At 36.3% G+C, this 13523-nt stretch overlaps 1 protein-coding gene across 1 annotated transcript; it reads left to right on the top strand.

Annotated features, from left to right (window-relative positions):
• Positions 1–1703: 1703 nt before the first annotated feature.
• On the top strand, positions 1704–12369 carry LOC110022724 (the record flags this gene model as incomplete). The annotated part of the gene is given in 9 exon segments (XM_020721801.1): positions 1704–1938; positions 5601–5689; positions 6070–6942; positions 7066–7186; positions 7277–7459; positions 7749–8576; positions 8648–11261; positions 12043–12236; positions 12310–12369. Coding segments are annotated over 9 exon segments (5035 nt in total), but the record flags the coding sequence as incomplete, so codon positions are not given.
• Between the last annotated feature and the right edge of the window lie 1154 nt (positions 12370–13523).

Genomic DNA, 13523 nt, shown 5'->3' with positions numbered 1-13523 from the left:
ATTTATTTTTAAAATATCATAAAAATTTTGACATCATTTTTAATTAAGATTTAATAAGAAGGAAATTCACATACATATCACACAATTTTTATGTATTTGCATTTCTAACACCTAAAGCATGATATTTATAAGTTGCTTTTCACTTTTTAAATTACAATAATGATAATATTTTTTATATAATATTAAAAATTTGAGTGTTATGCTTGTAAATATAAGAATTTAAGTGTTAGATATGTAAATAGATAAGAATTTTTTTTTTCTTTTTGAAAAGTAGAAAATTGTTATCATATTATTAAGTGGCATTTACATGCATACCAATTAATTCTTTTCCTGATCGAGGGTGATAATATAATTTTTTTAAAAGTAGAGGGAGCATCTAACATTTTTGCTATCTTATATATATAATATTTTGGAATAGCGAGGGCCTTTCTGAATTAGCTATTTAATTTGACAAGACATGTCCAATCAAATGTGGGCACGTGCCCTGTCATTTTATTTTAAATTCACCCGTGATTTGTGCGCTCGTGTATTTAAATTAAGATGATTTTAGATAAAAAATATTATTTTTTAATTGTTTTATTTTGATATATTTTTTTAATTGTGCTCCAAGAGGTTTAATGAAAATTTAAGAGGGATTTGCGTATATATACCATCAAGTTCACAATGAATCAATGAGTTCGGCTAATTTACATCGAGTTCATAACCTCCAAGAGTGATTTGGGTGAAACGGCTCGAGCCAACTAGCCGCACCCATATTGGAGAAATATTGTGTCTGGAGCTTTGCGTCCGAACTCCTGACACAATGTTTTTTCCTCATCTAGAGCCACTTATATGATTACTCTAGAAATTTCCAACACATAAAGAGTCAACCAACAATTTAATACGGGTTCTCCCCATATATACAATGTCATGATATAAATTGAAGGTAATTAAAGCAATATATTCCATGCATCTTTGTTTGATGGTACACCCTCATTAGTCCTTATTTGGCAAATTGCGTATTTAACTTTATTGTGATTTTTTTTTTAAGAGCCTCGCTTCTATTTGGTCTATAAATATGGAGACCAAAGATAAACTGAGAGCACAACATATTGTTTTGAAATCACAAATTAGTTTTCTCATGCTATCCTCTTCTCCCATCTCTTCTAATAATCAAAATTGTCAGTATGATGATCTAAGTATATCCCTGGGATAAATTTGAATTAAACACGAATATGATTGACCTTAATCAGCCTAGGATTCGAGTCACGATTACATCAGAGAAGCATCTTAAGGTTCAATTAAGGAAAATTGGGTTGCAATGACAAGCGAGAATGAGGGCAAAGTGGTGTTGATGGACTAAAAAGTTGGAAAGACCCCAACAACCGAAAAACAAATGTATAACATTTGTCGTGACTTCTCGTGCCATCTCTTATCCAACCTAAAGTAATCATTAAAGATTTTGGAGCTATCAACTACTCTAATCTTGCCGAACAATAGACGTCGTTGTTTACAATACATTAGAAAAAAAAAAAATACTAGAAGTGATATATTTTTATGTTATTCAAAACATGAAAATGGTATATTGGTAAATAATAAATTGATAAAAAATTTGTGGTGTGCACGTTTATAGAATATTGAATGAACAAAAATTGCTCGATCATTCAATGTCAATTAATAAATATTTTGATATTGGGAGTTTGTTTTGCAATATTTACATTTTTTAAGAATGTAAATGGAAATCTCTGCCCAAGGCATCCGATCCCATCCCCGGCTTTATCCTCCTATATTTTCACCTCCTGTTTTCATCGAACTGTTACAGAATCTAAAACCTGGTTTAGGGTTGCTTGCGTTTACGATCTCTGCATTTTCCTTCATTTCCGACGATGGCCGGCCATGCCAATGCTGATCAGCACCACCGCCTCTCCGTTGACACTCCTACGCCGCCGATCTCCAAAGGTTTCTACTTTCTCTGCCGTCCATATCAAGATTCTTCTTTTATAACTGGCAAGAGCATCAGCAAAACCTAATCTATGCATCCGGTTCCGTTGATTTGTAGTTTGAGTTCTGCTTCCGGCTTAATGGTTTTCTGATCTCTTTTTGCTAATCGATTATGTTTTTAGGGTTTACCGTCATGTCATGCGTTGTTTGAGTTGCTTGCCTTTATTGATCCAGAAAGTTTTAGCTTCTTGATTCTCTTGTTAAAGCATATCGATCTTCTGTTTAGGTATGCCTTGTAGTTCTTGCTCGCCATGGGGTTGTTTTCGACCCCGGACGGCCTGAGGTGTTTGTTTCATAAGGGGTTTATGTTATGATTTTAGTGTGAAGAGCCGTGTTTAGAAATAATAAAGTATTGATGTTTTTTTTTCTCTTTTTTTTTTGGTAAGGAATTATCTCTTCAACTTGAATATTATGGATAGAGTAACATGCTTCATAATCTTCATCAAATTGGATTAGATACTATAGACTCTTTGAATGGCTAACTTTCATGACGCAGCAGAACGAATAAAAAATTGTTACGAGTAGCAATTGCAGAAATGTTGGTGCATGATTCACATGTCTTTTGGTTTTGCAGGCATCTGAGCACGGTTTTGTTTTTTTGTGGACTTTTAACCTTGTTAATGTATTTTTCTGCAAATTTCCTGGCTGCTATTCAAAATTTGTTGTTGTAAGATACTCATGGGGTTTTCGAGTTTCCAAGTCACTATTTTTTACATTGCGAAAGAAACTAAGATCATCACTTAATTAGATGAAAATGTATAAAAAGACCCCTTTTTTCTTTTGACGAAGAGGAATAACAGACAAACAAATATAATTATCATCAAAAGGAGGAACTTTAATTTATTTTTTTCCCAACTTCTTTTGATAACAGAATTGACTCACACATTATTTGATGATTTATGTTATCTGGATTGAGTTTTAAAGAAAATGCTTTCATCTTAAAAAAGGCGCTTTAATCTTCATTTTAAAATAGCACGACCAGTTACCATGGTTTCATGCTCATTGGCTGCATTGAGCAAAGGCTTTCATTTGCCAAACAGTTATCCTTCAATAGCATGCAGATCATGAGCTATTATGCTGTCACAAATTCCTAGATGGGTTATTATAATTGACTTAGCTTTCAGCTAAGATAAATTTCTTTAGAAAAATTAAAAAGTTTATCATTATTTTATCAAAATGGAGATCTATAAAGTTTTTTTTTTTCCCAAATTTTTGCTGTAGATAATTTGATGTGTTGTGTTATGTGGTTTGATAGGGGAAGTGTTTGTACTTGCATATGCTTGTAATTCTTATCGAAAATGCTATTTAATAACTCTTATGTTATCTTACTTACATCCAAAAGATTAATTTAAAATTTTATGAAAAATGTTGTTTTAAAATGAGCTCTAGAGAAATATTTTCTTAAACTTATTTTATTTAATTTTACCATCTTCTTTTAATTCAGGGGGGGCTGTTCTAATCATCAAAAACAAATATGTCCAGTCTTTAATTAAAACACCTCTCAAAAGGTTCACCCAGTTCATAGAGCTTCCATCTTGATTAATAAAGTATGTTTTATCACTCCGCTTTCTTACAAAGCTTAGACTGGGTTTCTTGCTCCTATAAGCATCTTGCTGGACCAAACCAGTTTTGAATTTGTTTAGGTTTCAGTTTGACATATCATATTTTAATCTCGGATACTAAAGTGTTAATGATGTTTAGAAAATATCAGTGTGGTCATTATTGCACTTTAGGTTGCTTTAGTACTATTATTTTCTTAAGTGTTATTATTTTGGGAAATTTGCACACATACCGCATAATTGTTATGTTCTTACATATCTAACACCTGAAGTTTGATATTTACATTTGTGTCGCTTCGTTTTTTATGAACCTATGCATGAAAATGATGTATTTCAATCTTAAAAAGTTAGTAATTGTGGTATTTTATATGAAATGTTAAAGATTTGAGTGGTATGTGTGTAAATATCAAAGTTTGGGTATTAGTTATGTAAATATATAAGAATTTTGTGGTATGTATGTAAATTCCTCAATTATTTTTGCTCAAACTATGAAAGAGCTTCTGTTTAGCTTGTAAATCTATAGCCAATTCTGCATTGCTTTGAAAAATGGCTCAAGTACTTCTGATACGTGAAGACAAATGGGAAAATAGGGACAATGCAAATTCTACATTTCGTCTTTTTACATTTCTCTTTAGAACTGCTCCATTATAGGGACATTAGGCTGTTAAATTTTCCCTTAACATTTTATTTTGCTGGGTTAAGCGTTTTTAATGACGCCCCACCTGGTTTTCTTTTTAATTATTTTGATATTTTGAAAGTTGAGCCAAATATTCCATCATTGATTTCATGAATTACATCATTGTTTACTCCATTTTGTTTTACCGGTTTAAGTTTCCCTAATTACATTGTAACTTGATTTCTTCTTTTACATATAATAGCAAAAAATTGCATCAATGACTTTATGGATTGCATCATTATTTACTCTATAACTGTGGCTAATCAGTGCAATGCTAATTAACAATTGTGAATTGCATCATTGTTTACTCTATAACTGCTGCTAATTAGTGTATTGGTAATTATCCAACGTGGCACTTTTTCTTGAGTGATCAGTCACCATTGTCACAATCATACATTTTATGATGAAGGTTTTGTGAATCTTTGTTAGAATTGAAGGTTTGAATGATTTTATCAACTTATAACCAATTTAACTTTGACTTGCCTTTTTCCTGTTTATGTTTCACACATTTAATAACTCATAAACTGATCAATCCTTCGGACCCTCTAGATTACACCAACCTAAGTTAGACTTTTTATGTAATGGTTTTAAAAAATAGCTATTGCAGTACAGCATATTTGATAGGTTGACTATGTTTAGTATAGGTCTAGTTGACTTGACCAAGCTCAAACTATAACAGTGCACATAACTTGATCTGCTTTAAGGGCCAGTTCTGATATGAAAATGACCTAATTTAAGCAATCAGTTGGTATCCAGGTCAACCCAAATTACTTCCCATTTTCTTATTTGCATACTGGCACTCAACCTAATTTGAAATTTATATTGGTTAATATGAAATTGAATCTTGTCCAGTTGGATTCAGATTGCTTTTTGTGACTAGTTTTTTCTTGAACTCAATTGTACTTTTCATGCCTTAAGCATCTTATTTTATCCAATCTCCAGTAGATGCAAAACATTGACACGTTCGCACCTATATTTTTTGTAGTTTAGGGCACACTGATTTTAATATTTTTATTTTTCCCACTTCAGCTTTTTTGTTTGAGGAATTCAAATCAATTTGTCTTTGTCTTCTGATATATGTCTCTCATCCTCCTTTACATTAACTGAATTTTCAGACATTTATTTTTAACTCTTTCCATATTTTAGGAAAGCTTGGACAAGGAGATTCTGTTCGATTAATTGACCTCCCTTTTTTGTTGCAAATGCATTTACTTTTCCATGACAACTTATTAAGATCAGTTGATTTTCGGCACTGATATTCCTGAAAACTTAAGGGCGTGCTTTTACCTTCATGAAAAGTTTGTGGCACTGTTGAGGCCCTTGACGGTGTACTCATACCTTCATTTTTTTTTTGGTCTAATCAAAGGTTTTGATTGGTTTTGCAGATGTGCAAGTTTCTGATAGTTCCATTCCCCTTTCTCCTCAATGGCTTCTGCCTAAGCCGGGGGATAACAGGCTTGGGCTAGCAGCTAGGGTAAGTTAATGGGGCATTTACATCATACTACTCAATTACTATGTATTGACATATCTAACAACTAAACTTTTATTTTTACGTTTATAACAGCCAAATCTTTTCTATCACATCAATTATACCACTATTTTAATTTTTTAAAACTGAAATACATCTTTTGAAGCAAAGTTAAGGTGGCATGTATCTAAAAATTAAAGATTAGGTTTTAGTTATGTAAATGTATAGTAATTGAGTGGTATGTATGTAAATCTTCCTAAGTTAATTTAGCAGTACAGTGTCAATCTTTGTTTGGAGATACATGTTTACATGCACAAGTCGTACTTTTTTCTACTATGCTTAGTAGTTCGGCTTTGTGTTTCTGATTCAGAGAACTTTTGTTGCAGGAGACTCATCCTCACCTAGGCAAGAACACTGATCCTCCAAAAGCTTTGGGAAATGTTGAAGACCATCTTACTTCAGAAAAGAGAAAAGATGTTTACAGGCCTTCCTTTCATGACACAGAAAGAGGACGTCGTGACCGCTGGGGTGACGAAGAAAGAGAAGCAAACTCTGTTATTCGCCGAGATTTTCAGAGGGAGGGAGAGGAGCTCGGCGATTCAAGAAAATCAGATCGGTGGTCAAACACTGCCTCTAAATATTCCGGAGAAGCACGCCGTTTTGATAGGTGGGCTGATTCAATGAGCAGGGAAAGTGCTTATGAGCCACGTCGAGAGAGTAAATGGAATACACGTTGGGGTCCTGATGACAAAGAGTCGGAGAGAAGGCATGAGAAGTGGTCTGTGAAGGATGTTGAGTCATCTCATGATAAAGGGGCTTATCATCCACCCATCCATGCAAAGGACATGAACAATCAAGGCAAAGATACTGACAAGGAAGGAGAGCACCACCGTTTATGGAGAACTTCTGTTGTAAATCGTGGTAAGGGGGAAACTAACCCCTACCTTCCATCAACTAAACCGGTCCCAATGTTTGGCCATGGTAGAGGGAAGGGGGACAATGGTGGCTTGAGTGCTAGCAATGTGAGCGGCGATTCTGCACGTCACTTTCCTTTAGGTACTGCATCAGATAGCTCCAATGGTGGTCATATAGATCATCATATTCTAAGATATAGCAGGATGAAGTTGCTCGACATTTGCCGGATGACTGATCTAAAAGGCTATAGGATGTCGCATGAGTGGTTTCGAGAATTTCCCTCGTTGATGCAAGCGGACCCTCTGATGCCGCTGTCGCTTACTGCTCCTACGGCCGAAGAATTGGTATTTGTTTGCTTGATTATTATTGGAAGGGGACTTCTGTTATATGTTGAAATTTGATGTTCATTGCTGTAATTAATTTCAAATGGAATTAAAGTTAGCATTTTTTTAATATTTGCTGTGTAGTTTATGTTGGAGGCAATAGACAAGGGGGACATTTTGAGTAGTGGTGTTCCTCTGGCTTCAAAAGAAGGCCTCGGCAGGAAGAATTCTGTAGATTCGGCGTCATTACTATCGGCTAAACCAGGTTTTTTTAATTATTTGTTTTATTATTATTTTTTTTTTATGGTGTTTGTGTTCCAAAACGCCTGTCTGAGATCTATGGATGGCTTAACAGGGATCGAAGAAGATGCAGCCCCTGCTTTGAGTGATCATAGAGACGAGATAACTGGTCATCGGACCAAAGATCAATCTTGTTATGCAGAGAGTGCTTTGTATAACAATTGTTTGCTAGGGTTTGATTTAAAGCCCCCGTCCGGTGAAAGCTTTTGTCAATCTAAAGATGTCTCAACTGCTGAAGGTAATTTCCTGGTATTTATGTAAATAAATATTTTGAGCAAAAATTGGAATATTCTAAATAGCATCGACCATAATATGTCATTTGATTATCAAGATAACTTTGAGGAATGAATACTACAGTTACCATTCAGCAACATTAATAAATCTGCTGCCCTTGGCTTTTTTCATCTGTTATGTAGTTTTTGCTGATAACACCACATGATCGTGAGAAATGACATTCAATTCATATTCACACTTTCCCCCTTATTTGGTAGATCTTGGCGCTTACTTTTTGGATATTTTTTTTGCAGCATTTAAGTTTGAAATCCCACCTAACAAGGCATTTGATCCAACTAAGAGAGAAGCGAGCAAGGCGGAAAACACGATTCCATGCATATCTCACCCATTTGGAGTTGGGGCCCTTCGGCCATCTAATTATTTGCACTCTTTGACCGAAGATCGATCAGGACCAGCTGACATGGACCGTCTAAATACACGGAAAGAGATGTTGATTGAGCCGAGTAATAGGTGTGTTGATTCCTCCTCTTCTCTCAGAGGTGATTCACAATCAGATGTGAGGGCTGAGTCTTGGATTAGAAGGCAACCATCCGAGACAATTGAGGGGGAAGGTTTCACTCATCTTCATTCTCAGGGCAATCCTTTTATTCTCAGGGATAAGTTAGCTGATAGAAAACTCCATCAATTTCCATCTCCTGAACTCCTAAGTTTATTTTATAAGGATCCACAGGGTCAAGTTCAAGGGCCTTTTTCTGGCACTAATCTAATTGAATGGTTTGATGCTGGATATTTTGGTATCGACTTACAGGTCCGCCTTGCCAATGCGCCAGCAGATACTCCCTTCTCATTGCTTGGTGATGTTATACCGCAGTTGCGAACTAGAGTTAGACCTCCACCTGGATTTGGCTCAGCAAGGCCGAACGACATTGTGGAAGTGTCAAATAAGGGTAAATTTGGCGGTCCTAGTGGCATTCATGCAGGCATAGCAGATTTTGAGCTAATGAAAAATGGTGGAGTTCTCAGAAACGAATCTAAAGTTAGAGCAGAAAATCAATTTCTGGAATCTCTGATGTCTGCTAGAATCAGCAGTTCAGTGCCAGATAATTACACCTTGTCTGAAGGTTTGTTTGTGTATGACTGTTATTTCTATTTCAGCTTTTGTGATTCTCTGAATTGTAAATATTTTTTGCAGCTATGCAAAAATACAATGGACTCGCTGGTGGTAGACCGTCATTGGGAATAGAAAATATGAACGATATTATGCACTTGCCCCAGAAAATGCCATTGGAGCAGCCAAGTCCTTTACCATCTCCCTATAGACCGGGTAGAGAATCCCCAGCCATCTTATCGAAGCCCGATGCTATTGGAGAGTTTCCAATCCCTCCAAAAATTTTACCTCAATTAGGAGAAGTTCCTCACCATATCCCTCAGTCTCTCCAACATGTGGACCTATTGTCTATTTTCCAATCTGTGGCTGACAAAACTCCTCCACCTGCCATTAATTCTGCTTCATCTCAATGGCCGAGCTTCCCAGAGGTTCAAGCTCTGAGAAGTACGCATGCGAGCATAGATATTACGAAAGATTCATTTGATCCTAATCAGCAGAACTCCCAAAGTGTCTTTGGCTCTTTACCAAATAGGTTGCAACCTCAATTTCCACCTCCTTTATCAAATCAAAATCCGGTTGCAAGTCATCCCGCTTCTGAATTTAGTCAAGATGCACAGATGGCTCATATGGTGCGACAGCAGTATATGTTATTGGCCCAGCAGATGCATTCCCAAGTTCCTCTTAATCAAATGGAGCTATTGTTACTCATGCAGCGGCAACAACAGGAGCAACTTCAGAATCAGCTGCTCATGCAACAGCAACAACAGCATTTTCTTTCTCATCCCCAATCTGTATATAACTCGTATAAGAATAATAATGAACCAACTCTTAGTCCTCCAAGCACTGAAGTTTTTCATGAAAATGCGTCTTTGAAAAGTTCCTCTGTTCAGTTGCCTGAAGTGGCAGCTTGTGGTAGTCGTCCGATGCATGTCCTTGATTCTAATCATAGTCATGCACATAAAACTTTTGTTCAGGGGGAGGGTACTGCTGATATTATTGAGCATTCGCTCCTAAATTTGCCAAATCAATTTATTAACATGGTACCTCATTCAAATAAAATGGATCCTTCTCCACTGGATATAGGATCCACTAAAACTGCTAATATCGTGTCAGCTGTGGAGGGTCGTGCACTGGAGACTTCTGTTCCGCAGCTCCATTCCATGGATGCGGCCATATCTGAAGTATCAGACAAATTGGCTCAAATAAATGAAGTTTCTGATACTTCATTACCTGAAAAAGGAGAAAGAATTCTGGACTCAAAGTTATCTGTTTCAGAGATGATTGATGAAGTGAAAATTTCTCCTGGCTCCATTTCTGAGCTGATTGATGGCATGGAAATTTCTCCTGGTGCCATTTCTGACCAATTCCGTGGTGAAGCACCTGAACTTAAAGGAGTGGAAGATGCACAACAATGTGAGGTTAAGAAAATCTCAGAGAAGAAGTCAAGAAAGCACAAGAACTCACACCTAAGGGCAGCTGCGGAGTGCAGTAAGGGGTCAGTGAAAGCTGCATTTGGTCAGAAGTCTAAAACTAATTCCGAAATTGGGGGAGTGGAAAAGGGCCTAGGCATGGATGCAGCAGAACCTCTTCATAAAACAACACTTGAAGCAGGAGGCGAAGGCTGTGCTTCATCTCTAATAGAGTCGTTGGAATCTCATGTTGGTCTTTCACAATCAGGTGCCTTAGATATGAAAACTGAAGAAGACGAAACAAAAGTCAAGGATGGTGACCTTGTGTCGCCATCTTCGAAGAATCAGGCATGGAAGCCTGTTCCTGGACAAAAAAGGACAAAGCCGCTTTCAGAGATTCAAGTGGAGGAACAACGTAGGGCTCAAATACATTCATTCGGTGCAGATAATATTGCCGAGATTGTACCCACAAATGTTTCTCCTGCTCCCTTGGCTGATAGTTTGATCATTTCAGATCTGAAAAATACTGTAGATGCTGCCCCCTGTGATAATCTGGGACAATCTATATTTGAGAATCGCCAGAATCCTTGGAACTTGAGAAATATAAGCCAATTACCTGATGTTCTGAATAAAGAGGCTTTACCTAAAGTGTCAGTAGAGGAAAAGGGCACATCTTCACATCCCCTACCTGAAATTAAGGCATCCGTGGATAATGATGATTTTATTGAGGCAAAAGAGACCAGAAAAAGTCGAAAAAAAGCAATGAAGAATAAAGGCGTTGCTGTGAAGGCTTCATTGCCAAACAATTCAGCAGTTGTCTCTGATTCTACGATTACCACTGAACAGACCAAAGCTGCTCGTCAAATACAGCAAGATAAAGATTTGCTGCCTAGTCCACCCTCTGCACCATCCTTGGGAGATTTTCTTTTTTGGAAAGGAGATCAAGCAAGTACAGTCCCTTCTCCTGCTTGGTCCACAGATTCAATAAAGCTTCAGAAGCCCTCGGTTTTAAGAGACATTTTTAAGGAACAAGACAAGAAAAAAATAAAACCAGGGAAACAACAAACTTCGATTCCAACACCGACCAAGGTTCAACCCAGTATGGGGACTGTTGGAAGCAGTTCTTCTGCATCGCTTCCTGACCCTTCTCCATCCAAAGCTTCGGCTCCGATCAATTCTAACCCCACTGCTCCTACACAGACAAGTTCCCTTGGTTCAGGACAGCACAAAACTGGAATGGAAGATGATTTCTTCTGGGGCAACCTCAACGAAAGCAAAGACGTAAGCAGGTATTGCAATCCTGCATATTTCAAACTTTCTCAGCTTTACCACATTCCGGTACATATCATTACTTATACTGTTGACTTCAGCTCTTTTTGCTTTTTTTTTTCACGATAATACTTTTAATATGAAACAATATGGATACCCTCTTATGGTTTTCTAACTTTTGTAATTCGGTCTTTTACCAGTCTGTTCTAGGGGCGTAGATGAGCCAATTTTGAGCAAGCCACCCACTGTTTGTTTTTGTTTAGCTCGTTCAAAATTTTTTTGCTCAAAATATGCTTGCTTTTGAAATGACTAGTGAATATCAAGTTTGTGTTCGGCTCAATTTGAATTTATTTGTTCATTTGAGCTCATTTTTTACTTGAAATTAGCTCAATTTTTTTTAAAACAATAAAAGTTAATGTTTTTTTTATATGCAACATAAAAATTTAATATAAGAATATTATTTATTTAATTATTTAATTAATTTAATCCAAAATGAGTTGAAAACGATTGAACAAAAGTTTTTGTGAGTTCAGCTCATTTATTAATTGAGCCCAAAAAAATTGTTAGTGTTTGACTAGCCTGCCTAACGAACAAATCAAACATGAGCTATTTAACTAGCTAAACTCGAGCTGCCCGTGATTGAGTTTTTTTTAATGTCCCAGTCTCTTCAGACAAATGTTACGTTTTTGAAGTCATCATCATATAGCTAATTTCGTCAAATGATTGAATACCATAATAATGAAATGGGAATCACTACAAATGTCGCCATTGATTCATCAGTATTGTTTACTCCACAATCAGGTCTGATTTTCCATCACTTGCTAACAACCCAAGCAGTCAGAATGTGAAAGGAACCCCTGTCAAAGGTGTTCAGGGCGAAGGATCAAGTAAGAAAGCGTCAAGCAGCAAGCCTGTTGAGCATTCTATTACTTCTTTGCCAGCCATCAGCAAATCTTTTTCTAAAGGGAAGAAAAATACTGAATCGAAATATTCAGGTAAGTCCGGCTTCAGCATGCTTCATCATCTACCTTCTTCTGGTGCTGATCTATAATTATTAACTTGTTACAGAGGCCATGGATTTTCGAAACTGGTGCGAAGGGGAGTGGTTTAGACTTACCGGCACAAATGGTATTTCATTCTTACTACAATCATAAAAAATTGTTTTATTTTCATGGATTTTTTACAATCATGAATTAAATAACATTTAATGATAGACCACTCTTTAGAAATCCTCGGTGTGCCATTCTATCATTTCAATCCTTACTAATGCACCAATTTAAGAAGTTATGTTAATTTCAAGTATTTTATTTACCATTACAGTCTTGAATACTATCACATTTGTTGATTTACCAGAACATTATTTATAAATTACTGGTATATTTATTTATTTTTGAAAGCTTTACTAGAAAATCAGTTTAACAAGTTGATCTTAGGGTCTGTTTGAGGCAGGTGCAATTGTTTGAAGAAGCAGTTGCGAAGTTGTTGCAGAAGAAATTGTTTTTCAAAAAGCTACGGTGGCTATTGCAAATTTGTTTTATTTTCAAAAAAATCATACCATAGCTTTCTGACAGTCACCATACGTTAATAGCTCAGGTTGAAAAAACTATCATTTCTAAAAAATAGAAAGAAAACAATTCTGCAAACAAAACTGTAGTGGTGGTATTAAAAGCAAAACAATGTAGAAAGCTGTCCCAAACAGACTCGTAATCTATTTACTTAATCGAATAATCTTTTTAATATTTTAAGGAAATAATAAAACTATGTGATAAACATTAAAAAAAATGTCTACTTTGATTAAAAGCTAAATTAATCTTCAAGGATGGAACGTGCTAGATATGTAAGTACATAAGAACTGTTTGGTATAAGTACATAAGAATTGTGTGGTCTCAGGGGCGGACTCACGGGCGGGCAAATAGGCTTTTGCCCCCACTGAAATATAGGTTTGTCCCTTCGGCTCTTTGATGCCCTGGCCCTCTCACATTGCTTCCCATCTGCTTCTGATTTTGCACGCCATCCTTGTTCTTCCTCCCCATGCTGACTGCATCACCAGCGATCGAGTTCGCTCGATCGTAAACTTCTTGTTCGTGTGGCTTCCGATCCGATAGCTACCACAAATAAACTACTTGTGTTTCTTAAGTCGTCGCTTTTTCCTTATCAAATGCTGGCTCTTTGCTTCGCAGACCAAGTTCTTCCTAGCAGTAGACATTGCTATTATCGTTTCTGTTAAATTCTGTTAGTTGCTAGGATTCTGTTATTTTTAGATTTTATTTGAATGGCAAATA

The sequence above is a fragment of the Phalaenopsis equestris genome, unplaced genomic scaffold, assembly GCF_001263595.1.
Source record: "Phalaenopsis equestris unplaced genomic scaffold, ASM126359v1 Scaffold000002, whole genome shotgun sequence".
Classification (NCBI taxonomy): Eukaryota; Viridiplantae; Streptophyta; class Magnoliopsida; order Asparagales; family Orchidaceae; genus Phalaenopsis; species Phalaenopsis equestris.
The sequence above is the reverse complement of the archived record's forward strand: the minus strand, read 5'-3'. Positions and strand labels throughout refer to the sequence as shown.